This window comes from Mus caroli, unplaced genomic scaffold (genome assembly GCF_978045245.1).
Source record: "Mus caroli unplaced genomic scaffold, Mus_caroli_1 scaffold_6, whole genome shotgun sequence".
In the NCBI taxonomy this organism is placed as follows: Eukaryota; Metazoa; Chordata; class Mammalia; order Rodentia; family Muridae; genus Mus; species Mus caroli.
In genome coordinates, this window is record NW_028227261.1 from 138,613,100 (window position 1) to 138,637,808 (window position 24,709).

Below are 24,709 nucleotides of genomic sequence, written 5' to 3' on the forward strand. Positions count from 1 at the left end.
GTAGAAACAAATATGAGGGAATAATGTAATTTCCTTTATTCTTGGTAGTTAAATTCAGTCTAAACTCACTGCTTCCAAATACATGCCCAAGTAAAGCCAGTGTATCACTTCTTCCCATCCTGGGATATAGTGGGTTTCTGTTGTTACTTATTTGTTTGTTTTTGTGTGTGAAAAATTTCTTTTGTATTCATTCTTGAGGGAAAGAGTCCATACCTGGTTTTGTTGTTATTTTTATGAACAACAATTAAAAAAAAAGTGCTTAAATTCAACCTGACCCAAACCTGCGTTAGGTGATAATTATAATTTCATAGACTTTGTCATTGTGTCTTGCTTCACAATAAAGAATCCAGGCAATTAATTAGATTTTTGTCATCAATAACCAGCAGAGGACACACTAGCTAAAGGATACATGAAACAGAGTTACATGTGGGTCAGTGAAGGTTTTAGAATATCATTTGCTAATAAGATAAATGATTACACTAGTATTTCTCTTCTGTTACTATCTTCAACTCGTCTGGAATTCTCCAGATAGAAATAGAACTATTTTGAATGCTGATCTCAATATGAAACATAGAATCCACAGAATACACAAGTTTTGATGAAATAACATTCAATAATCAGGTTGCTGTGAATCTTACATTAAAATTCAATTACATATTAAAAAATAGAGTAGTTATAGCTAGAAAAAAATATTTTCAGAGGCAGCAGATACCCTTGGTGGAAATGAACAGTTCTACATAGAAAATCCAGGAAGTATGCAAACTAGACACCAGAATACTCAGTACATTGAATTTAATCAGAGAGCACACAGAGAATATGACATAAAACAGCAGTTTACTAGAATAATTGTCATCTGGAACACATGAAAATAATTTAGAAAATGGGCTATGGTCATACTCTCTGGCAGAAGACTTCTTGGAAATATAGGCATAGAGTCAGACATAGTTATGTGTCATCTGGCTACCTCCTCTTACCACTAAGCCAGCTTGAGTCAATAGTGTGGTCTATATTTAAGCGGTAGACATGTCACTGATCAGTAAACTCAATCTCTAGGGAGATCACTTCAGAATAAAGCCATAATTAACTGTTGATATTTGGTGCTTCAGAGGCAGAAGCCCATCCCTTCCGCTAGATAGAAGCAGCACAGAGGGTGCTTTGGGTGACAGTCCTATGATGGTCTAAAATAAAAACAGTTGGCTTGTCATGAGTTATTCTTTTACTCAATGACAGATATTCATCTACACATCTGACGCTAGAAGTTTTGAGATGTAGATTTTCGGGGAAATCCATGTGTTCGTCTGTATTTATGAAAGCAAAACCATGGTAGATTCATTTTTCAAAATTGATTGTACTGACTGGCCTAAGCATGGACGTTCTTCTTTTCATTTATATGCTTACAAAAACTGTACATTACAAACAGTGTAGAAACAAGCAGAAAAGAATGTGCCACACATCCTGAATAGTTCTCTATATGCAGTAGAATTTACAGATATAAAAGAAAATACAGCCTACTTCTTTATAGCGCACAGTTATGGTTTTAGATACAATGTATCACTAGCAAGTGGTTGTGGTCACCAACTCTAGTTGTCTCCAGCAGAAAGAATAAGAGCAAGATCTGTTCGGTACAGCTTCCCTCCATCCGACAAGGCCATTATGTTCTTCTTGTATGTAGTAATATTGTTAATATCCAATTCCTGTATAGGACATAGATAGCATTGTAATCCAATTAAAGACGGATGTTAATTAACCACTGGCCAGTGATAAAACTTGAGAAACTGCTTGTTACACCAGTCCATTAAGAAGAGATCTTTTATAAATGTGAATAGTCACCAGGTTGTTTTTAATTCAAATCTGATTGTCACAGTTTACTGATTTGTGCTAGACTCAATTTGAATTAAGAATTAAAATCCACTCCTGTCTTCTGCAAATTATTTCAGTATATTTCCACAACAGATGTGTGGTTGTTTCTGAGCAGTTCCCTAAAGTCTGTGTAGGAAATAACTGACATGACTACTAAATTACCTGTTTGTTCTTCTCACACAGATCTTTCAGCAAAGCATCCAGCTCATTTTCATCTATGTATCCGTTGCCATCCTGGGGTAAAAGAAATAAAACAGTATATATTAGAAGTAACTAGAGCCCTCAGAAAAAAAATCCCCATTGGTGGGTACCCTAACTCTCAGTGTTGGGGTAGAACCCTTAACAGTTCCAAAATAGCTAAGTTTACATTTGTGAAATGGATTGAAAATTTCAAAGCATGCTCACATTTAATATTTCTTTTTATGTTTGAAGTATCTTCCATTGGAATAAGTAAATAAGTAAGACTAAATATATTCCTATGACAAAGGAGAACATTTTAGCTTGGGGATGCTGTGGTTGGCTTAATGTCACACCAGTGGGCAACAGTTATATAGAGTCTAGTTCCAGGAATAGAGAAATTAGAGGCCAAAACCATGAACTAACAAACTCACACCCAATCTATTCTCATACATGAAATTATAATTTTTTTAAAAAAATGTGAGACACTTCTGTGAAATGTCTCCTCTAGCTTAATTTTCATTGAACTTTGTCTTGGAATATCATTGTTTTCTATTTACAACTAATATTGTGGCACAGGGGGTTTAGGTTTCAGGTCCTCACAGTGACATGGCTCATGCTAGTGTAACATGTGATGTGAGATATACTATACAAGTTTTCAGTTGAATGAATGATGTGGTTGTGTAATTTCAGCTACCCATGCTTTTTAAAAATTGTGAACATTTAGTTTGTGGCTCTTGTTTTCTTTGGTGAGTGGTTTCCATGTTTTCCAGAGGGTAAAATTGTAGACAAAAAATGGAGAAGGAAGTAATAATGTGATTTTTAAATATAGAACATTCTGAAGATAAAACCTGTTGGCATTAAGTAAATTTAGTAACGTCATAAAATATAAAAATCTATAACTAAAAGTCAGTTCTGTTTTAGAACAGATATTAAAGTCATTCTTGGAATAGTACTAAAAATAGAATAAACTTCTTAAGAGTAAACTTAGCGATGAAAGTAAAACACATGTATGCTGACAATTGTAAAGCTCTGGTGAAAGATATCGGACATAAGCCAACAGATTATTAAGTTTATGGACTGGAAGACTTAATCTTGTTAAAGTGTTCATACCATTTAATTCTAAAGATCAGCATAATCCGTTTCTAAACTCCAATAGTATTTTAAGAAGAAATATAAAAGATACAACTAAAATCATACATAATCACAAAGACCCAAAGCTGAAATAGTTTAGAGAAAAAAAAAAGGATGAAAATGTCAGTGTCAGTCTGATAAGATAGCTCTGGAACTAAGACATGCTGTGGCATGCTTCCCTGCAAAACAACAAACAAACAAACAAACAAACAAATGTGAAAAAGCAACAGAAGTTTCTGATTTCAAAATGTAGTACTCGGTTACAGTAACTAAAACGGTATGGTATTTACTTAGAGACTGATTGAATAGAGATGAATAGAGGCGAATAGAGACAAAAGAGATGAATCGAATAGAATAGAATAGAATAGAATAGAATATTTCTTTTGGAATTTGTCCACAGGCATAGAATCAACTGATCTTTCTCTAGGAGGCTGAATATAGGGACAAGATATTCTCTTTAGCAAAAAGTATGAGGAAAACTGTATCCACATGCCAAAGTGGAAAAAAAACCTGAACCCCTGTTTTTTATCTGGGCAAAATTAATATAATGCAAATATTTAAATTATGAAGATATAAAACTCCTAGAGCCAAGTGTGGTGATACACATCTTTAATCTTAGCTCTTGGGAAGCATAAGAAATGGGTCTGTGAGTTCAAGGCCAGCCTGGTTAATATAGTGAGTGTCAGGCCAGCCATCATGGGACCTTGTGTCAAAACCAAAGCCCAAACCAGACAACATACCCATATAAAATAGGTAGAAAGTTCATGATATTGGTCTTAACAGTGAGCTTGTGGGTTATGAGCACAGAGCACAAACTACAGGAAGACAGTGAAGCTAAGCATAGATATTACAAAGAACCATCTAGGGGAAAGGCAGCCTGCAGAGAGGAGAAGGCATTGGCAGACCATTCAGGTAAGGCACTGATTCCTTACCTAAAGGAATGTAATATTGAAAGATGTAAGGCATATCTGTCTTTCATCAGCATAAAACTATTTTGACTTAAAAGTGGGCTAAAATGTGAATAGATACTTCTCCAAGAAAAGATATAAATGGCTAATCAGTTAATGAAAAGGTGATCAGGGTTAGTATTCATCATAGAAATGCAAATGAAAACAAAGGAGGTATCATTTCACAGCTGCAAGAATGACCATTACCATACAAGCAAAGGAAGAAAGTGTTGGTGAGGGTGTGAAGAAACTGGGAACACATGCACACTGTTAACAGAAAATCAAAATGGTACAGCAGTGTTGACACACCAACAAATTAAAAATACAACTAACATATGTTACAAAATATCACAGTTCTGCTGTTTTATCCAAAAGGTCAGAATCTCTTAGTGGTATTAACATTCCATTTTCATGCAGCATTTTCACAATAGTTAAGATGTGGAAACAGCCTAATGAAATTATACATATAAAGAGATCATAAATCCATATACCGCACTTTATTATTTTGTGTTTAAAAAGGACACTCTGTAGCGTATTATAAGATAGGTGAACCATGAGAACATACAAGGACAAATAAGCTTATCAGAGGAGGGTGGTTATACAATATTTCTAAAATAAAGAAACTCTTGGTAGCAGCAGACTAGTGGGTGTCAGGGAAGGGGAAGCAGAAAAAAGGGGAAGCCAGCAACGAGTGTCCAGTCTCAAATATGCAAGATGAGTGAGCTCCAAAGAACTGCCATACAGCCTTGCATATATATATATATATATATATATATATATATATATATATATAATACATGTCACACTTACACTTAAAGTCACAAGAGGATAGATTTCATGTTAAGTATTGTTCTCATAAGTTCTTTTTAAAGAAAAAAGGGAAGAAAACATTTTTACCTGATCATATAACTCAAAAGCCTTATTGAACTCTTTCCCACACATTTTGATTCCCTAGGAGTCAGAAGAGAAGTTCAGTCAAAAAGTGATAATGTATTTCAGCTTGTTTCTCTTGACAAATATCCTACCATTTGAGATTTTAGGGGAGATACTGTAGAGAAAAACCAACTACCTGGAATTTAAGAAGGAAATTTTCCTGCACTGGTAGTAACCTTTTGAGAGAGAGAAAAAATATGTTAATAGGTTGAAATTTTAGATGAAATTCTGTTTATTCTAATAACATTTGTGCAGTTCTGAAACTTACCTGGCCATCTCTGTCAGTTCCAGCTTTCCGTCATTATTTGAATCAAATAGTTTCAGCTGAAAGGCATTGTTATTGGTTGGAACACTGAGTTATAAATTATTGAATAAAGGAGACAAACGTTCAAAAATCAAACATCTTGAGTGCTTGCAATGTAAGCTCTTTAATACTGAACTACATTTCCAGCCTTTTTTTTTATTATTATTTTAAAGCACAAAATTAAAAAAAAAAGCAGTAAGTGGATAACAAGACTAAGTTATTTTGAACAATCTCAAATTATTTAGTTTCCACTGGGTACTAGAAACTTAACAATATTTCCTAACTCACTATTGTACTTAAATATTACATACTGAGATACACTCAGACATATTTGGGAAACATTCACATTTTTAGAAAACAGTAAATATTGCCATAATGAAGGTAATGCTAATGCTAGATGTGCCAAATGTAGCATCTTAAAATATTTTTGAGAAAAAGGCCATGTTAAAGACAGTGCATAGAGGTTTGAGAGTCCTTTCTAAAGAAAAAAGAAAAGCTTGAGATGGTTTAAAAATTCTTTTTTGGAAGTACATCTTTTTTTCAGTGTTCTGTACTGACACGGCATTTTACAAATTCATTGACCATAAATTCTAATATTGTTATACTGTCTACCAAGACAACTAGATCACTGAGTTTAGTGCCCATAGGGAAATGTTTCCTCACCTATATATTTAAATTTTAATTAGTTCTTGATTAATTGCTTCCTGGGTTGGAACTGGTTTACGACATTTAATCAGATCTACTGGGGCAGACCAACAGGGGGAAGCTCCCATCTGAGTCATTTATGAAAGGCAGCTTCAGATTCCTACCTGTAAAGGCGACTTTACTTTAAATAGAATCCCTTAAGATTGAGACAAATGAGAAAATTGATAAATGTAGGTTATTGTCCATTCCCCACAGAGAGGACCAAAGACAGCTTAGGTCTTGCCTTCATGATGCAGCAAGACTGTCTGCCACCTGTTTGATGCTGCAGGAGCAGACAGAACTGTACTGAGGAATTAAAACACTGAAAATACGCCTCAGCAGCACCGACAAGAACAGAAACCTCTACAAGATTGTTCCTTGGGATATCCCAAATCTAATGTAGCACAGAAGTAATGGTTTATGGTTTATTTACTTAACCCATGGGGTAAGACATAGTAACTTTCAGTATGTAGAGAAAATATAAGCATACATATTATTTGGAACTGCTAATCCTATAATGAGTTAAGATGAGTAAATCCCCTACTTGAGACAAGTAACCTCATAAATGTTTATGTTTCTCTAGAATATTATTAATTTATTTGCACTAGGCACCTTTGTTTAAAGAAGTTTTGTGGCTATATCATTCAACTTCTATAATAAATACTGTTTATATAATTACCAAAACATCAAGTTTAAGGTGTGTTTGAATATGCTCATTCATAGCATGGATAAAATATTTTAAAATAATAAAAATCAAATGAAAATAAAGCCATTTTAAGTAATTTAATGAATAAAGTAATCAGCCATTCTTAAACTCTCAAAAAGTCTATTGTTTTCTAAACTGTGACAATGATAAGTTCAGAGTTACTTTGACCAAAGGGTGATGTCACTTATGTGCTTTGTATAAATATGACATGCATAAGCCATACAATGTAGTAATACAATTACTCTGGCTTTTAAAGAAAAGCCATCTTTTGAAAGATAAATGTGACATGGCTTCATCAGAAATGCTCATTTGTGGTTATGTGATGTGCAATCTGTGGGTTATTTATTCCATCCTAGGTATTCTTGAGAGTTGGCAAAGCCACAGACAATATGCTTAATGAGTTCTTGCCTACATCTTTTCTAGTTTAGTCTTACCATGAGATCTGTGTACTCTGCTAGTTTTGTATCATCCACAGTCTTGTTTGCTTTCTCTAGTAGGTCCTTTAGAAAGTTCTGTTGAAAAAAAGAGCACTCAGAAAACTTCACTGATAACATGTAGTGTACAACAAAGTATACTTGGATGAAGTCAAAGAAAACCTCTGTGGTAGTGTTAGGCGAGGAGATGACTCTGGAAGTCAGGTGGTCCCTGTGGCCTCCCAAAATGAACCGACCTGTGACAGGCACAACATCTGCCTCCTACTGAGACCCAGTGTGTCACAGTCAGAGCTATGTTGTACTTTTATGATTGTAATTAAAGAAGAGTGTGCACTATGTAATGTAAAAGGATCAGAATTAAAACTTGAAACATCACCACAATGGATGCTTCTCTTCACCTGTATTCACGTGATCTTCCTGATAGAAGGATAAGGTACATGTCTATACCTCTCTAACCTATGGGAAAAATGTTCAGCAAGGTGGATGGAAATATGGCTCTAACTTAAATGCATTTCCTGCCATACCCCGGGACACATTTGCCTATAAGTCTGTAGGGAGTGTGAAGCCCATTCCCCAGATGGCCTGGTGGTTAGGTTTTAGGCATCATGGGGTGCAGAGTCTTTGTTCCAGTGCTTCCACTGACTATACAAAGTACAACAGTTGGTAACATCGAATTCTTGAAGGACATATGAATCATATTAAAACAGAGATTAATGTGGGAAGGGTGCAAATGACTATTAAGAGTGGGAACTTGGGAGCAAGTTTAATTTTTGTCTCACAGAGATAAAAATTATAAAAGTTTTCCAAGGGCTTGCTATACAAATTTCAGTGTGAATTCTGAGGTATGTAATAGCCTTTCATTTCCTGAATGGATATTCACTTGCCATTCTTTCTTTTCCTCAGAAAACGAATTAATGCAGCTATGGAAACTGAGCTGACTGTGCCCCGAAAGTCCTGGAGGGCTGTATTTCTTTGGCATCTTTATACGTGCTCCAGCTCCTTCCTTAAAGAGAGCAAGCGCTTTACTTTTTTTGAGGGAGGGCTGCTTCTGGTTTGATGCCTTTATTATCCCTTCGAACACTCTGCGTCAGATTCACAGTGAAATCCGTGGAAAATTCAAAGTTATCTGGTGGGGGTGAGATTTATTTTTGAGCTTTCTGAGGCTTTTTTGTCAGAGATTAATTGGGTTAAATAAAAAGCCTCATCAGACAGTGAAATGGTGGTCACAAAAATAGCCTTGGAGAAACCTTGGGACACTAGGATTCAAAGTCATATCTGAGAGCAAGTGATGTTTTACTCTATTATGGATCTTAAAATTAGCTTTCTTTCCTTAAAATTAGCTTTCTTGAATTATCCATTAAAAAAGAATGCCAATGTATCTTAAAAATTCTCCAGGGAGGAGGACTTCTATTTAGAATTTCCTTTCTCAGGATAAAATTTAGAACAAAGAATGAGACTCTGAGAATATTTTGAGGTCAGCATTGAAGTGAGCTAAAGTTTTCATTACGTACTGTGATGGTTTAGTCTAAAAGAATAAAACCGCAATAGCTTCCCTGGTAGCTTGTGGACTTTAGCTACAGAGTAGTGTTTTTAAAAGACATTTAACTTTATGTTAAAGGTGTTACCACTTTAAAGAGGCTTCAGTTGAGTTTGTTATAGCAATTTTACAGTTGTTCAAATGAGCCAGTCCAATCTCTAAAATTCTATCCTTCTTAAATCATGTTGGTGTTTGATTAGGAAAACGATGTACCCAATTCCCCTACATATCAGATCAGAAGCAGCTCACAGTGGCTGAAGCTTGAGGCACACAGTGCTGTAGAAAAAACACGTTTACTGATGTTAGCAGACACTCTAGGACCAAGCCTAGGTTCCCTTCCTAGGCAGCTATGTCATTTTGAAAAGTTCCCCAGCCATTCTGAACTTCCATCTCTCCATACACTGGGAGAGGTGGGAACCACCTGGCAAATTTCCTGAAGAATAAAAACTGAGGTTCAGTAAGATTCAGTACTGTACCTGTAACATAGAAGGTACATGCATCCAACAATATTAACTTGCTTCCCTTTTAGAAATTAAAAAAAAAAAACTGTGTGTTCATGTGTCACTTTGACTGCGCACAGGTGTGTGGCACACACGTGCAGACCAGAGGATAATTCTCCTTCCACCATTTTGGGCTCAGGAGATCAACGTCAAGTTGTCAGACTTGCCAGTTCCTTAACCCCGTGAGCCATCTTGCTAGCCCTTGCTACCACTAATCACTCCATATTCGACACTAGAAGAAATAGTGCCTTTCTGACTAAGAAGTTTTCCAGTTGGCGGGAGGAAATGAGGTGGAAAATTTGCTCCTATCTGACTTGAGTGTAAAATACTTTGTTATGCTTTCCATTTCCTAGAACAATGCAGTATCTTACTTGGACTCCATAGCATACCTGATACCATGGCATCGCTACCCCTGCTTTGAAGATGGGGAACGGTAGAATCACACGGAGACTTGTCCTGAGGTTACATTTAATTCAGATCGCTTTTCCTTATATCTTTCTCCCACGTGTCTCCTCATCACTCAGAAATTCTATCATGTGATGTATGAGCTGATAGCTTTATTTTTCAAAATTTTAGTTTTCCACAGTTTATATAATTTATATTGTTGATAGGCAGCAGGTTATATGCTGTATCTGAGGCCTTTGATGCAGATGGGTCTGGGATTAAACATTATAGCCCGGTGTCTCCTTTCTGTGTGGTCTTCAGTAGGTTTCTCAACATTTTACAGGCCTTTTGTTATTGGGCCGATGCTTATCTCACACAATATATGTAATGATGAAATAAATATGCATAAGGTACAACACGGGTCTCTGTCATTTGTCTCTCTAGGCGTTCAATTTATAAAATAAAGTTTCAAATTTCAACAGAGAGAGGTAGTGTACTTAGCTAGCACAGTTAGCTACTTATTTCTATCTATCTGTCTCTGTATGTATGACAATCACCCATCTATCTTATGTAACAATGTAGGTACAGCACAGAAAATGCTAATCTCTCACACAGATGAACAGAATCTCAAGAAGCGCTTGAAGTCTGTCTTTCGATCTGCTGTTTCATTAATGATGCAAAGAGTGGGTGCAAATGTGCCGCTGCTCAACGGAAGTTTCTTTTGTAGGAGGTTTTTTTTTTTTTTTTTTTTTTTTTTTTTTTTTTTTTTTTTTTTTTTTTTAAAGATGTGAATCCCTTAGCAGTTCCTGATTGCATCTGGACAGAGCACACTGAGCCTCAGCTTTCACTCGCTCACCTTAAGTTCCTCGGTTTCGATGAAGCCGCTGTGGTCAGTATCATATTTTCTCCAAGTCTGTAAGAAGTTTGGAGGTGGAAACCAGATTTCAATAAATCAACAAAACCCAACAATTTCCCAACTCCCAGCATCTTTCTTACAGGGAGGAGGATTATTTTACCTTCATGAATTCCTCGCAGGACTTCAGTTGCTGGCATCGAAAGAGCAGCAAGAAATTCTCTTCTGTGGGTAAGACATGAGCCAACTGGAAAAGATGGAAAAACAGACATGAGGGGCACCTGCTGCTTCAGTTTCGCTTCAGCACAGTCTGTGAGCAACTCTATTGGCTGGCAAAGTCGGAGCATATAAATATCAGCCATCTAGGAGATGAGAAGACACAGTTCACTTTCCCTGTCTGGTACTTTGCTTCTGCAAAATTCTGAGGTGCACTTCAGTATCTATGCCCCTGAGAACCTGTAGGCCTAGCAGAAGAGCTGGCTCTAGTGGACTCCATTTGAACTGCTGCACATCCATGCAGATGCATGCTGCATAACCTCTAAGCCACCAATCAGGTCTCGGTCCTTTTGGGGTGCACAGGATGGAACACAGCATGGCTATAAATTTCATGTGAAATGAGAAATTGTGAAAAATGTGCATAAAGGTAAAGGAAAGGAAGAATAATTCTATACATGTCTAATTCTGGAGAGAAACACAATGGAGAGGGGCCAAAGACAACTGTAAAACAGTAGAAGGAGGTAGAAAGGCACATCACCAGAAAGAGGGGGAACTGGACAGTGACAGGGAATACTCTTATATTTGATCTCTGCTTGAATCCAGGGCTCAGGTTAATTTTTGATCTTCAGTGCATGATTCTGTGACATTCTACCTTAGATCTCATTCCCTAATCTCAACACCTCTTCCACTGTTTCTCCTTCTTTCTCTCCCTTCTCTGCCCTTCCCACCCCCCTTCTCTCTTGAGAAGTAAGGAGCTGCAGATCCCATTTTAAGACTAATATAATCTATTGCATGTGGAGAAGGAGGGAGCTGGATTGATGGCCCCATTGCTGATGTGACTTCTATTTCTGGCTCTGCTGCTAATGAGCTGTGGTCCCAGCAACTTCCCTAGCTGCATTGGCCCTCAGTACCTTCATCACTAGAAGAAGAAGGTGAAGGAGAAATGAATGTCTCAGGCTCAAAATATGTGCTGTTGGAATTACTGACCCTTTACCATTAAAGAATGAAGCCTCACATACAACATTTGACTGATTTTCAGCAGTGGTTGAATTCTCTGAAATACAGGCATGACTCATTAGCCTTGGCGCTTACACTTTAAATATCTAGATCAGAGCTACTTAAATTTCTCCCCCTCATAGCCTCTTTTCTCCTGAGCGTGTTTTAACTGACCTCAGGCAGGTATAATATAAATATATAAACAAAACAGTTAGTGATAATAAACCATAACAAGTTAGTTTAAAATCATTCTTTTTATATAATTTTACCATTTTGTTTTGTTTTTTTGTGACAGGGTTTCTCTGTGTAGCCCTGGCTGTCCTGGAACTCGCTCTGTAGACCAGGCTAGCCTCGAACCCAGAAATCGGCCTGCCTCTGCCTCCCAAGTGCTGGGATTAAAGGCATGCGCCACCACTGCAGGCTAAATCTCGGCTGGATGTTTGATACTGCAGAATGTAGAACATCTTCAATCTTTTAGAACTGATCTATCTGTAGCAATTCCTTAAAGTACAATAAAATTGTCAGTGCTGTGAACAGTATTTCATATAAGTATATAGTATAAAATGACACAACCATGTTTTTGTCACAGAAATTGTTGAAAACTCTATCCTAATCCCAAGTCAGAATTCATTCAACAAATTTTGTAAAACTCAATCCAATGCTTCTAACAGACCATTTTAAAAACCAAACATTGTAAAACAATACACAGATACACTAATTTGATAAAGAGACTGAAATTCCCCATGTACCACAGTGATAGCTGGGGTGTTTCTGGCAGTGATGTTGACATTGCATGGGATGATGTATGTGCAGTATCAGGTGAACATGTGTGATTTTTCTTTTATTGGATATTTCTTTATTTATATTTCAAATGTTATCCCCTTCCAGGTCTCCCCTCCAGAAACCCCCCATCACACCCGTCCCCCTGCCTCTATGATGGTGCTTCCCTACCCACTCACCTACTCCTGCCTTCCTGCCCTGGCATTCTCCTACACTAGAGCATCAAACCCACCTCAGGCCAAAGGGCCTCAGCACCTAGGATACAGTAATGCTGTGCATGGCAAGTGTACCAGGAACACCCTGGATTCATTACACTTTTAATTTTGAATTAATTCTTGTGTGTGTGTGTGTGTGTATTCAGAAAACTTTTACTTTGCCAAATTGTTTGTAATCCTGTATGGGTCATTATCCACAGTTTATGAAGCTGGGGTTAAAATTAATATTAAGGTCCTAAGATGTCCTAAGTGGCTGGAGAGATGGCTCAGTGGTTAAGAGCACTGACTGCTCTTCCAGAGGTCCTGAGTTCAATTCCCAGCAACCACATGGTGACTCATGACCATCTGTAATGGTGTCCAAAAATGTCCTAAGTGTTCAGCTAAATAATGGGCAAGATCATCATGACCATTTAAAAATTTTTCTAACCTTCTAGGTCCATTAAGGTTTGAAGTTTAATGTAAAATGTCATTTCACCTTATAGACATAGTATTGTATATTATGTTCTTTAAATTATCTTGCTTTTTGATCTTTGAAAAATGGCTGAAATCTCAATTGTATTCATAGCCTTTATATATAAAACAAAACAAATAAATCTTGGAGAATATCTTAACTAGAAGCAAAAGCTGGGTAGATGATAACTAGTATATATATATATATATATATGTAGTATATGTAGGTGATAACATGTCTACAAGAAGAAAATAGGGCTTTAGGATTTGCCAGTAATTTTAGAAATTAAATCAGGTTTTGGTCCTCAAATATATTTATATCACTGTAGTGTGAGATTATATATAATATACCTAGTAATATACAATATAATATATATATTTCAGGTATCTCATTACAACATTCAGGTCTTGTCTGTATAGTTGATTACTTTGCCCATAAAGTTCTGCCCTTTAGAAATAACACAGTTCAATATAATTTAAAGCCCAGCATTTGAGTTGAGATACAAATTGAATGATCTGATGATGTCTGGTGATTTGCAGACTCTGAAACTCAGCTATATCTTATGACTGTTAATAAATTAAGTCCTCAACACACTTCTTGTTTACAGTACTAGGTTGAGTTGGTTGCTCCTTCACTCTTGGAATGAGAACGAGCATTTGTTGGTGATTGCTACCAGTGGGTATGATAAACTGTGCTTCTTCCCACTCAGGAAATCTAGAACTCATCATCCTCCTTATGAGTTTCTCTTTCCTCTGCACCTGTATGTGGGCCACTAGTAGAAAGTGCCTATACATGATTTTTATTATTAAAGAAGCATGAGTTAGGCCCAGAAAACAGGTCTCCACTGAAGCTAAGGGGGGAGAGAAGAGAGGGGGAGAACTATAGGCATAGAGCAGGTCTTTAAAGAGAGGAGAAATGACCACACGCCTAAAGCCTAGTGTAGAATACTGAAAGCATTCTGTAGAATGCTTCTTTTAGAACTTCAAATGATGTGAGGAGGGTGAAAAGATTTACCCAGGAGATGGGTGAGAACAAAGGAATAACAAAATAGAAATCTTAGGTCTTAAAGAATGAGGAAATAGGTCAGTGATGAGATGAGTTGACCAACAGAACTTGGTAAGTGTACATGTTAGGAGGTTTTGTGTAATGCTGGAAGTCTGTTCACACTATGTCACAGCTATGATTAACATATGCACTCATTTAGGAAACTGGAAATAACCAATCCAACTCCACTTACTAGTATATAACTTTTAAACTTTTGAGGGATTCTTTCCCAGGTCATTTCAAGAACTCAGAAAGTGTTTCTTGTCTGCATTCTATGTCCATCTAGAGTCAACAGAGCCCGGCATATCAGGTGCCAAGGATATATGCTTGTGATTTTCGTGATGATTTTTTTTTAAATTAGAATTACTTCAGAGACGTGATATAGAGTCAACATCCTTTTCTAATATAATTTTCTATAATGCTTGAATTTCATCGAATATATGTTGTCTTAACCTAAAAAAAAATAGTGATTCCTCTTGAAAAGTATAGTTCTGAAAAATCTTCCAATGATTAAAACATTGAAATACAAATGAAATATTGAATACAATAGTAATGATTAGATATAAGGTTATGGAAATTTACCCATCTTTGTTTTATAAACTTCATGTAACTCACTTAAAGATCAGAGAGTTCTAGAATGTCACATATAAAGAGTCATAGTCCTTCTCCTTGTCCTTCTCCATCTCTTCCTTTTTCTCCTTTTCTTTTCCTCCTCCATTTCCCCCTCTCCTCCTCCTTCTACTCCTTTTTGGTTTTTCTAGACAACATTTCTTTGTGTAGCCCTGGTTGCCCTTGAACTTAGAGATCCGCTTGCCTCAGCCTGCAGAGTGCTGGCATTAAAGATGTGCACCACCATACCTGCTGTTCTTGATGGTTAGTATAGATTTATATTTCTTTGTGTAAGCTGTTTTAATCTTAATTATAAAAATACTGAATGCATCTATATACAAACAATTTTAAGATCTCATTAAACTGTTAATGTTACTTATAGTACTATCCTTTTTATATAAAAAGGTATTTTATTCATATAACATATCATTGTAAGACAAAATAGCCACTTACAAAGCAATGCATATGTTTGGATAATATGTGCCTGGAGTGAATAGAAAGACTTCCTTTCAAGATAAATTCTACAATGTGGCTGTCCTGTGTTTTCTGTTGCCCCCTTTGTCAATGCATTCAAATCATTATTCAAATTTCAGTCAGGAGTATGGAGATTCTCCAAGTATAGCAGCTAAGACACTGTCTAGGATATGTCAAAGGACTCTCACAGAATCCTAGGTAGGACCGCTTTATTCTCAAATTTCCTAAGACACTATGTCCACAGAAGTTTCCAGTCCTGGTAGGGTTTTAAGACTCTTGGTCATTTGTTTGTTACTGGGCTACCTCCTCTCCCTCTTATGGACTCCCCAGTGTTTAATGTGAGTTGCAGAAAAAAGTAGAGCGCATCACAGGAATGAACAGAAAGTAAGACAGATGTCTGCAGGTGCAGGTGGAATTTCTTAAGTCATTGCTTATAGAATTGGTTGCTTGGCACTGAAAGTGGCAAAGAAATGTTTTTCTAGTTGCCTGTCCTTGAAGATACCACCTTCATTTTACTGATGCAATGGATGCTGTTAACTTTGAGAGTCAGCTGTAAACGCCAACAGTTAGGATTAAAGATGTGCGCTGTTCTTTATGGATAGAATATTTAGTATATATATGGATAGTATGGACAGTATATAGATGTATATTTTTTGTGTGTGCAGTTTTATCTTAATTATAAAAATATTGACTATATATGCAAAACATTCTTTTAAAATCTCATTAAACTTTTAACATTAGTCACCATCGTACTATCTTAATTTAAAAAACAAATGAATTTTATGTATTTGTTTAAAAAAAAAAACAAATGAAATTGCTTATGTCTGCTGGAAGTAAAGTTCCCTTGGACTTAACTCATATTGTTACTGAGCTGTGGATAGGGGCTGGTGTGGATATAGGGAAATGCTGCCCTGAGTTGTTGCTGGTCCCAGAAGTATTACTGTGCACTCTGCTGTCCCACTGTGGAAGTGACTGATCTGAAGACATCTCCAGGTCCAAGAAGGCTGTATCTCATGGTTAACCCATGCAGGAGTATAAAAATCCTACCCTCTTACTCAAAATTTAGAAGATCTCTGAGGGGACACCCCCACTTCAGAGCTCACTACAGAGGAAGTTTGCATTAGAGCTTTGTTTGTGGGGACCCTGTCTCCTCAGTATCCAGGTATTTTCTCTCCCAGGTACTTCCTAGCAATTCTTTTTGTAGTGATTCCACTCAGGTCTGCTTCCAGGGAGCTCAGCCCTAGCAAGATTTTGCATGCTTTTCCATCGCCCTTCATTCCCTAGCATAATATGGAGCTTTTGCATTATGCTTTAGAGAAGGTTGGAATCCTAGCCATGCCTTGTTTGGCTGCTAAACTCTAGGTCACGATGTTGGATACTGGTGATTGATTCATAGTCCCCCACCTCCCATGGTAAGAATCTTACAGGAAGACAGATGATTAAAAAAATCCCTTTACATAAAAATTTATAAGCAAGACATAGGGACAAAAATAAAGCAAGATACCACATGTCAGAAGAGAATCCATGCTGGCAACTTTATAGAGAGACAAATAGCTGAGACAGTCACATCAACGTGCAAAAGAGCAAAATTCATCACATTTGAAGGCAACTCTGGGACATATCACTTCTCCTGAGCACGTTAGACAAGGATTCATTTTTGCATTTGAAGAACCAAGGAGGGTTTTTCCCACCAATGAGAAATAAATCCAGGGAATGGGGAAGGTAAATAATCATGAACTTAAAAAATATTTAAATTTAATAACCCAAATTTAATAAATTATGTGAGAAGGAGAAAGAAGTTTTGACATTTAGGACAGTTGAGTAGACTTTGCAGTAGCATATTTCTGTATTTAGTAACCATGCCAACTGTGCATCTAGGTTTTTACAATATTCTGTATGACCTGAATTATCTCGTTTGGCACATGCTCATAATAGACATATGAAGTTAGTGCACAGTCATGTTTGCCCGTAGTCCAGGAAACAGATGTTCTGAGACTATTTATATAACTTGTAGTTTGAGGCAGTTTTTAAGTCAGATACTCTATCATTTTTTGATTTTGAGACATTTATCCCCCTTATATTCAAAAAGTGTTTCTAGTACATCATTTGAAAAAGTTTATCCAGAACAAAATTTCAAACCCAATTTTATCATTAATCAATTTCCACCATTGTAAAGTAGATATGTAGTCTGGCAAGAAAAATAACTTTCATCTTCAGTAAGTGTACAAGCTTAAATCCCACCTTGGAAGAGAAGAAGAAATGGCTGGAGGAGTTTCTGCTTCTCTTCAATGGTTGTTACAGTTTTTAGGTTAAAATAGCTTTTAGATCTATTTTTTTCAGTGTACGCACTGACCTGGACAGATAGAAACACTAAGCCTAGAGAGGTTGATAGGCTCCTACACATTGCCCAAGGGAACAGAGGGAGCACTTAAAGATTTGACATCAAGCAAAAGGAAATATCTGTGTGTACTTCATGTGAGACCTAGAGAAAAAATTCCATGACCTGCTAAATGATTCAGTTTTCCTACTTAATTATTTTAATGGACCTTTTAAACATCAGAACTATATTAGTCTGAATAAATTTAGAACATGTCTAACTGCAATTGTATTTGTTAAATTATCTCAGATTTTCAATGCTTGTTTTATGAACTTATATTAACAATTTTATTACTGAACCCCTTCATGTGAATTTTAAAATCTACCAAAGTCATTAAATTGCCAAATTCAGAATATTAGACACACCAACATTCTTTCTTTTTAATATGTTTAGGTAAAATGCATTCTGTGGAAAGTGTCAGCCTATGTATCAGGTCAGAACGTTGAAAGTTAGGTAACATTTTTGTTTTAAATTTAATTGGGTTGTGCTCTCTGGGAAGCAGAATACTGCATGTATGTTAATTTACTTTGATTAGACTTCAGTGAGTTCTGGAGTTAGATTAAGTGAGCATTATATACAAGCTAGTTGAACACGTTTCTTCTCAGAACACTAAGGCATAGTGCACTTGCTAGGAGGAAGGGGACTGTAATAGACTTGGGAAACATGGGGTTTTGTGTTCTCTTATAGCTAGATAGACTTTTTATATTGGAGTGCCTCGTTATACACAGGACATCTTAGCAAGTAATATCACATATCAAATTGGACACCGTGTGATGCCAGAGGATGAACTGAGAGTCTGCACATTCCTCAGCATCTCCCTGTTTTCTCTATGTTTCCGGTAACATTTTATTCTTGTTTTCCGTGGATGCATCAGGATTTATCTTCTCTCAGCTCTTACTTAGCTACTATGAACATATGTTATGAACTACTGTGGCTGTCTTTTTCCTGCTCTCCCATTTAAAAATTCTCTTTAGATAATCTCATTCAGCTGCTTCTCCAAATCTTAGCTAATAACTGTTATGAGGGCTCACAAGGTACAGTGCACAGTGTCATTAAGCTGTGCTGTTTGGCAGGTTTGCTATTCTCTCTCTCTTTCTTACCCATCTTCTTTTACCTCCATTTCTTTTCCTCGACTCAAAAACCTTTTGCCTTCCCTCTAATACTTATTATCTTAAACATGTGGAGACTGTGTTTCACCATATTTTAAGACAATGCATTTTGCTATGTGCCAGCTTCTCATTGATATTAAAGTTCAAATGATAAATCTGAAGTGGCTGGACTCTAACTTGCAGAGTATAACCTGGATTCACTCATTTTATCTAATTAAATTCAACATCTTGTGAATAAGCTGCATGCTTTTACTACATAACCTCATACCACCAAATGACACAATAAATAATTGAGTACACTAGACTCCGTCAGGGTGAAATTGCTAAATACAAGATGATAATCTTCCTTCACCTAGAATTATAAAGTGGTCCAAACTCTGAAAGTGCCAATTTAGAAAATCATGTGTTATAGATTTTCAAACTAGTTTTGAGTAATTATTTATCTCCTCTCACGTATGTTAAGAAACATAATTTTATTATTCTTGTCTTGATTAGATGGCCTCAATATCAGCTCTAAGTTCAATAACTATTACCTATTTATACAGTAATGAGTTGCACACAGGCAAAAGGGGAAAGTGTATGCTCCAGGGAGAAATTTTAATTACAAAGATAATAATAGTCTGTCCTTTCTTCACTCTATTTGTAGAAGGTGTTTAAAAATATGTGTATTTCACACTGGCACCACAAGTGTCCTAATAAGATAAATTATTTGAAAACCAGGTTAATTCTTTGACTCAAAAGTAAATTATAACTAATATTTTGAAGCCCACAGCACTTCACAACTGAAGAGGCTGAGAATGTTTTATGAACACAATTATGATTTCTCATATTTCAAAATGTGATCTTATTCATTTTTATAGATAAAGCTTTCTATCCTGTTTTTCAAAAACAGGTGGCAGAGCTAAACACAGCTAAGACATCACTGGTAGGAGTAAGGAAAGACACATCTATTTTACAAGTTAAGAATAGAGAAGGATGTGTAATTGATTTCCTTTCCTTGATGCCCTATAGACATAATGTCTTTAAAAGGAAAAGTCATTGTCAAAAGGCAAAATTTGACATGCACAGTTTTAACCTCTAGATATTCAAATGTGAGCCTACATACTAGACTGTGAAGTGTTCACCCACTGTAGGAAAGTTCTTGTGTCTTTGTAGGGCCATCTATCAAACTGAAATAGAATTTTAGAAATCAGCCAGGATGCAACCTTTTACCATGACAACTTCATAGGGCTGAGAATATTTGATTTGAAAAGATCACATAGAAGTTTACATTGTTAAGTGTTGGACCCTGAACTGGGGGGAGTGTGGAGGACACAATGAGCATATGCTCACCTAGAAGGGGGGACTTGCTTGGTCGACTATGTCAGCAAGCAGGAATGTGTGAGAGATTTAGTGTTGCTCTTCTAAGTCTGCATACTAGGGTCCAGACTACATTAAACACTTTAGTCTCTTTTTAAGCTGCCACCATTTTTAATTTGATGTGTGGGAAGACAAGATGCTATATCACATTGAATGACCTCCGTGGATGAGTTATGTTTGCCTTAAGATGACGTGGTAAATGTTAAAGTTGATGTTCACTCATTCAGACAAATACATAGGTTTCTTACCTCTACAATTCCTATTTTTCCATCATCTCTCTGTCCATATTGATCCACAAAGGATTTCATTTCCGGTGATAGCTCCTAAAATTATAAAAACAAATTAGGTAGGAATTTTGTTTAAAAAAGTTCTTATAATGATGTTAATAAATTACTGCAAAGAAAAATAAAGTGTGAAACAGAATAGCTGTTAATATACTTGAAAAATGTTTGCTTTTTGGAAGGTTATTTTATTATGCCATACAGCCTTGTTTGCTAACATCTCCTTATGTTAACATAGTGTCTTATCTATGGGAGAAAGAGTAGGTATTTGGCTCCAACAAGCAAAATATGCATATGTGAAAGAGCCATCCAGTTTGCAAACAATGAGCTCTTCTGGCTTGAAACAAGTGTGTGTTCATTAAATAAAATTAGGGAATTAAATATTGGGAGGAAAGTGTGAGGGGAAGAATGACTGGGCAAATATGTGTTTTCACTAGGAACATATGAAAACATCACCAAGCTTCCTTCGCTTCCATTTTCCTCAAGATCTTATTTTCCCATGTATTATTATTATTTTTTTTGTATAATAAATAGTGCTTTGGCACGACTAAGTAAATGCTATCTTCTCCTTTGGCTTTCTCATCTTCAATGTGGTTATTCTGGTTTATAATATCTTTACATATCAACATATTAGAGAGTTATGAACTGTGAGCTCTATTAAGTGGGTTTCAAACAAAGCCCACTTAAAATATCTCCGTTACATGAACTGGTCTATTTAAAATAGGTCAGTTCTTACTAATACCCTATTCTACCTCCTTACGAAAGCAACTTAATGTCTCAATTTTCACCTTAATGAACAAGATGGCAGTGCCAACCATACAAGTATACTGTAGGGGTAGATAGCTGGTCTCATAAAATGTAAGGGCCAACTGAAGCTCCAAAGCCTTAATGCCAGCATTTACCCATTTCAAGCCATTGTAAATGTGTAGTAGAACTAACGTAGAAAGCAGCAATAAACTAATTACACGTTAGTCCTAAGAGAACCCTTCTACTATAGGTGATTTTCAATGTGCATTTATTAAATTTTGGTTCAGAAACAATTATAAGGAAATGAAAGTGTATGGCTCAACAATGTAAGCCTGGGATGATCAGTTCCAGACCCTTCACACACAGTTGTAAGTGAACCAAGAACAAAGTCTTTATTTTTAAATATTAAAATTATGGAATTCTACTAGCTCAAGTAGCAGACTTGATACTTACCTTGGGAAGTTTCTGGGTAGCAACTGTGTTGCAATCTATGTTTTAAATAGTGAGGATCATGTCATCATCACCATCATCATCAATTGCAGACTTAATATAGGTGAGCGTAAATGTAATGTCACATTGTTTACTGCAGAAGGGTAAAGAACACTGGACTATCATATTCACTTGATGTAAATGAAAAAATTCACATTATTAATGTGATGAGTCAAATCAATGTTTCTTTCTGTCTTTTTAAGTCAGGAAATGAGAAGAAGTCTGGTTTATCAGGTCAGCATGTGTGTTTTTTATAGTGAAGAAACACATAAAAGATTTATGGCAATAGATTACTAATTTAAATGAAAGTGCCTAAGATATATGAATTCTTTCTCTAGATCTTAATTTGGATTTCTAGTTAGCAAACCAAAGCCTATTATGTAATTCAGAAAAAATACTCAGGTATCAAGGTACAAAGCCATTTGTATGAAAGATTAATATTATCAAATTATAATCTAATTAGGCCTCCTTATGGACTAAAATTAGGTTCTAGGGAGCAGAGAAAAGAAATAAGTTCTAAACTGTATAACTTCCACCTGAACGTTTTTAAATAAAAAAGGAAATTATTAAAATGAGAAGAAAAACAAATTTCATGAATATTTTTATTTATAGAATAGAACTAAATTTCAATATAAAGTTGTTTCTGGAAGATTAAAATATGATTCTGTAGCTTTTAGAAGCACCATCCAAGACTGTAATTATAATTTATATGGAAAATAAGACTTTCCATATACATTTAATGTATTTTAAGTGAGGAAGAAAATGGCTTCTGTCTTATCAGCTAAAGATCCATAGAACCAAAGTGATATTATTACAGAAATGTATTTGCATGCTAATGCATAAGGGGAAAAGAGGGCAAAGAACATAGAAGACATTTTTATTTGATCTTATTCTATTACACTTTAGATTACCTGATATGAAATCTGAGTAAAACAATCCCCAGAGCATGATCTGGTTTAAAGTCAGTTTGGCATGATTTTAGCAATTTGATAGTCTGTGTGTAATACATCAGAGTGCATTTCCATCAGTATGGAGATTCTTTTTGCTGTTGTATAGGGATTCCTACTCTATAAATCTCACCATGTACAGAACAACAGCAAAAGTCCCCCAAAGAAACAAACAAAAATCAACTCCTCAAAACCCCAAAAAACAAAACAGTCGCATTAATACTGTTTCTGTCTCTCTCTGTCTCTGTCTCTCTCTCTCATACACACACACACACACACACACACACACACTCACACACACACACACACAAACACACACACAGCACTAGAAATGGTGGCATGCTATATAATATCTAGGGATGATATGTATATTATCTTTATGTAAAAATTTCTTTGTAATTATAATCCAAAACACCAAAGGCTATTAACATTTGACTACTGCGTACCCAACCTTGCTTTCTGAAAAGCAGTCTTACGTAAATGCTATCAGACCTGTAAAATTCTCAATTTATTCTTTATACAAACATCTCTTATGTTTAAAAGTTAGTTGGGTACCTTTTATTTTTCCATTGACATCATCTTTTCCCAACAAATAGATTTGGCCCAAAGGAATTAATTCTTAAACAATAATTATAATTCATTTAACCAATGCTTATGTCAAACCATAGCTTATTTAAAAACCACCACTCGCACTTTCTTGTCAGAATCTTTTCCTTTCCACAATACATGAAATTCTTACAGTGCTTTGTTTTATTGTTTTCTTAATTTGGGGGTTTCTCTCCAACAAAGATGAAAAAAAACCATTTCTTGCTAAATTCTCACACTTATTACGAATTGGTTATCTTTTCTCAAGAATAAGGGTCAAGGCAAGCTGTAGTTTCACCCCTCCCCCACCCCGCTCCCAGCTACTCTGACTTCGCAGCAGAAATTGGTACTAGTATCTGCAGATCTGTTCCTGACCACCAAGGGGCAGGAATGTATTTCTACCCCTTCCTTATCGTCTAGAAAAGAGAAGTTAGAAATCACACAACCAACTCAGTGGTAGAGGTGGGGATCTGAGGAAGGGTCTTGCACATCGACATTTCCTTTTAAGACCTATTAAGGAAAGGAGGGTTATAGAAATATATATGACTGATTTAAGACGATAGGGATTTTCTCTTTAGACACCCCACCACCACGTCCAAACACACACACACACACACACACCACCACCACCACCACCACCACCACCACACACTTTTTCTCTTGACGCAATTTGGAAATATGTTCTCTCTCGCCTTTCTTAGTAGGTAAGCCTTTACTTTCTCCCACAAAACCTCTTTTATGAAACACAAGAATAGGTATGTGTTAGGCTTGAAGGGTCCTGCTCAAACTCAAGCCTACCAATCCAGCCTTCTTTCGCGCCTGCAGAAGCTCCTGGATCAAGTTCTGCAGCTCCTTTCCTTCCAGGTAACCACTTCCTGAAAAGACAAAGAGACACCCAGGTGTCAGATGTCTCTTTCTAAGTTTCTTCTCGGTTCTTTCCAGGACAACCGTCCTGGGAGGCTATGTACAGCCTGAGCACCGATTAATCAGCAATGGTACAGCCGCCGCAGCGTTTAGCTTCCTAGGTGTAAAACTTCAACCGCATAAAGGGCATAGGAGGGTAGCAGGGGTGCTGGGGATGGTGTTTGAAACTTTTGGGGACAGGATTTCACAATCTTTGCTTCTGTCCTACCGTTACCATTCCTAGAAAGGTGAACGCTTATAGCGCGGGGATGGCGTACACTCAGTGTAAACTTCCAGGATGATGGGTAGGCAGTCAGGGGGAGACGAGATTAGACAGGGTGATGGAAGACGGAAAAGAACAGAAAAGGATGGTTGGGATGAACAAGCACAGTCGAAGGGAAAAGCAGGGAAGGAATGGGGACGGGTCTTGCAAGGGTTAAAAAAGAAAATAATCACCGTCAGCGTCGAAATGAAGCCAGATCTCAAAAAACTGTGAGGCTGTGATCAGAGATGACTGAAGGTGGGATTCTGCCATCGTGGTGCAGCGGCTAGTTTGAGAGTGCACGGAGCGCGAACCTCAGGGCGAGAGGGCTGCGCAGGCTGAGCTGGGCGCGGCGCGGCGGGGCGCTGTCCGCGGTGCTGCTCCGTTCGGGCGTCCTCCGGAGTTCTCCGCA

The 24,709-nt window shown here is 36.6% G+C and overlaps 1 protein-coding gene across 1 annotated transcript; it reads right to left on the reverse strand.

Moving 5' to 3' along the window:
• Calb1 (calbindin 1) lies at positions 1-24,709 on the reverse strand. Its single transcript, XM_021160595.3, has 11 exons — positions 24,492-24,709; positions 23,931-24,007; positions 20,332-20,406; positions 10,617-10,700; positions 10,457-10,513; positions 7,180-7,257; positions 5,320-5,375; positions 5,188-5,227; positions 5,016-5,069; positions 2,023-2,094; positions 1-1,694 (listed from the first exon to the last, which is right to left on the reverse strand). The coding sequence occupies exons 1-11, from the start codon at positions 24,568-24,570 to the stop codon at positions 1,581-1,583; spliced, it is 786 nt and encodes a 261-aa protein (XP_021016254.1). The 5' UTR covers positions 24,571-24,709; the 3' UTR covers positions 1-1,580.

What these genes read in the sequence shown, in the direction of transcription:
- Calb1 (XM_021160595.3), bottom strand. Translation starts at nt 24,570, where the DNA reads ATGGCAGAATCCCACCTTCAGTCATCTCTGATCACAGCCTCACAGTTT. An exon ending in GAAAAATAGGAATTGTAGAG is followed by an intron (nt 10,701 to 20,331) that starts GTAAGAAACCTA and finishes CATCTTTTCCAG; the next exon opens with TTGGCTCATGTCTTACCCAC. An exon ending in TGTGTGAGAAGAACAAACAG is followed by an intron (nt 1,695 to 2,022) that starts GTAATTTAGTAG and finishes TGTCCTATACAG; the next exon opens with GAATTGGATATTAACAATAT.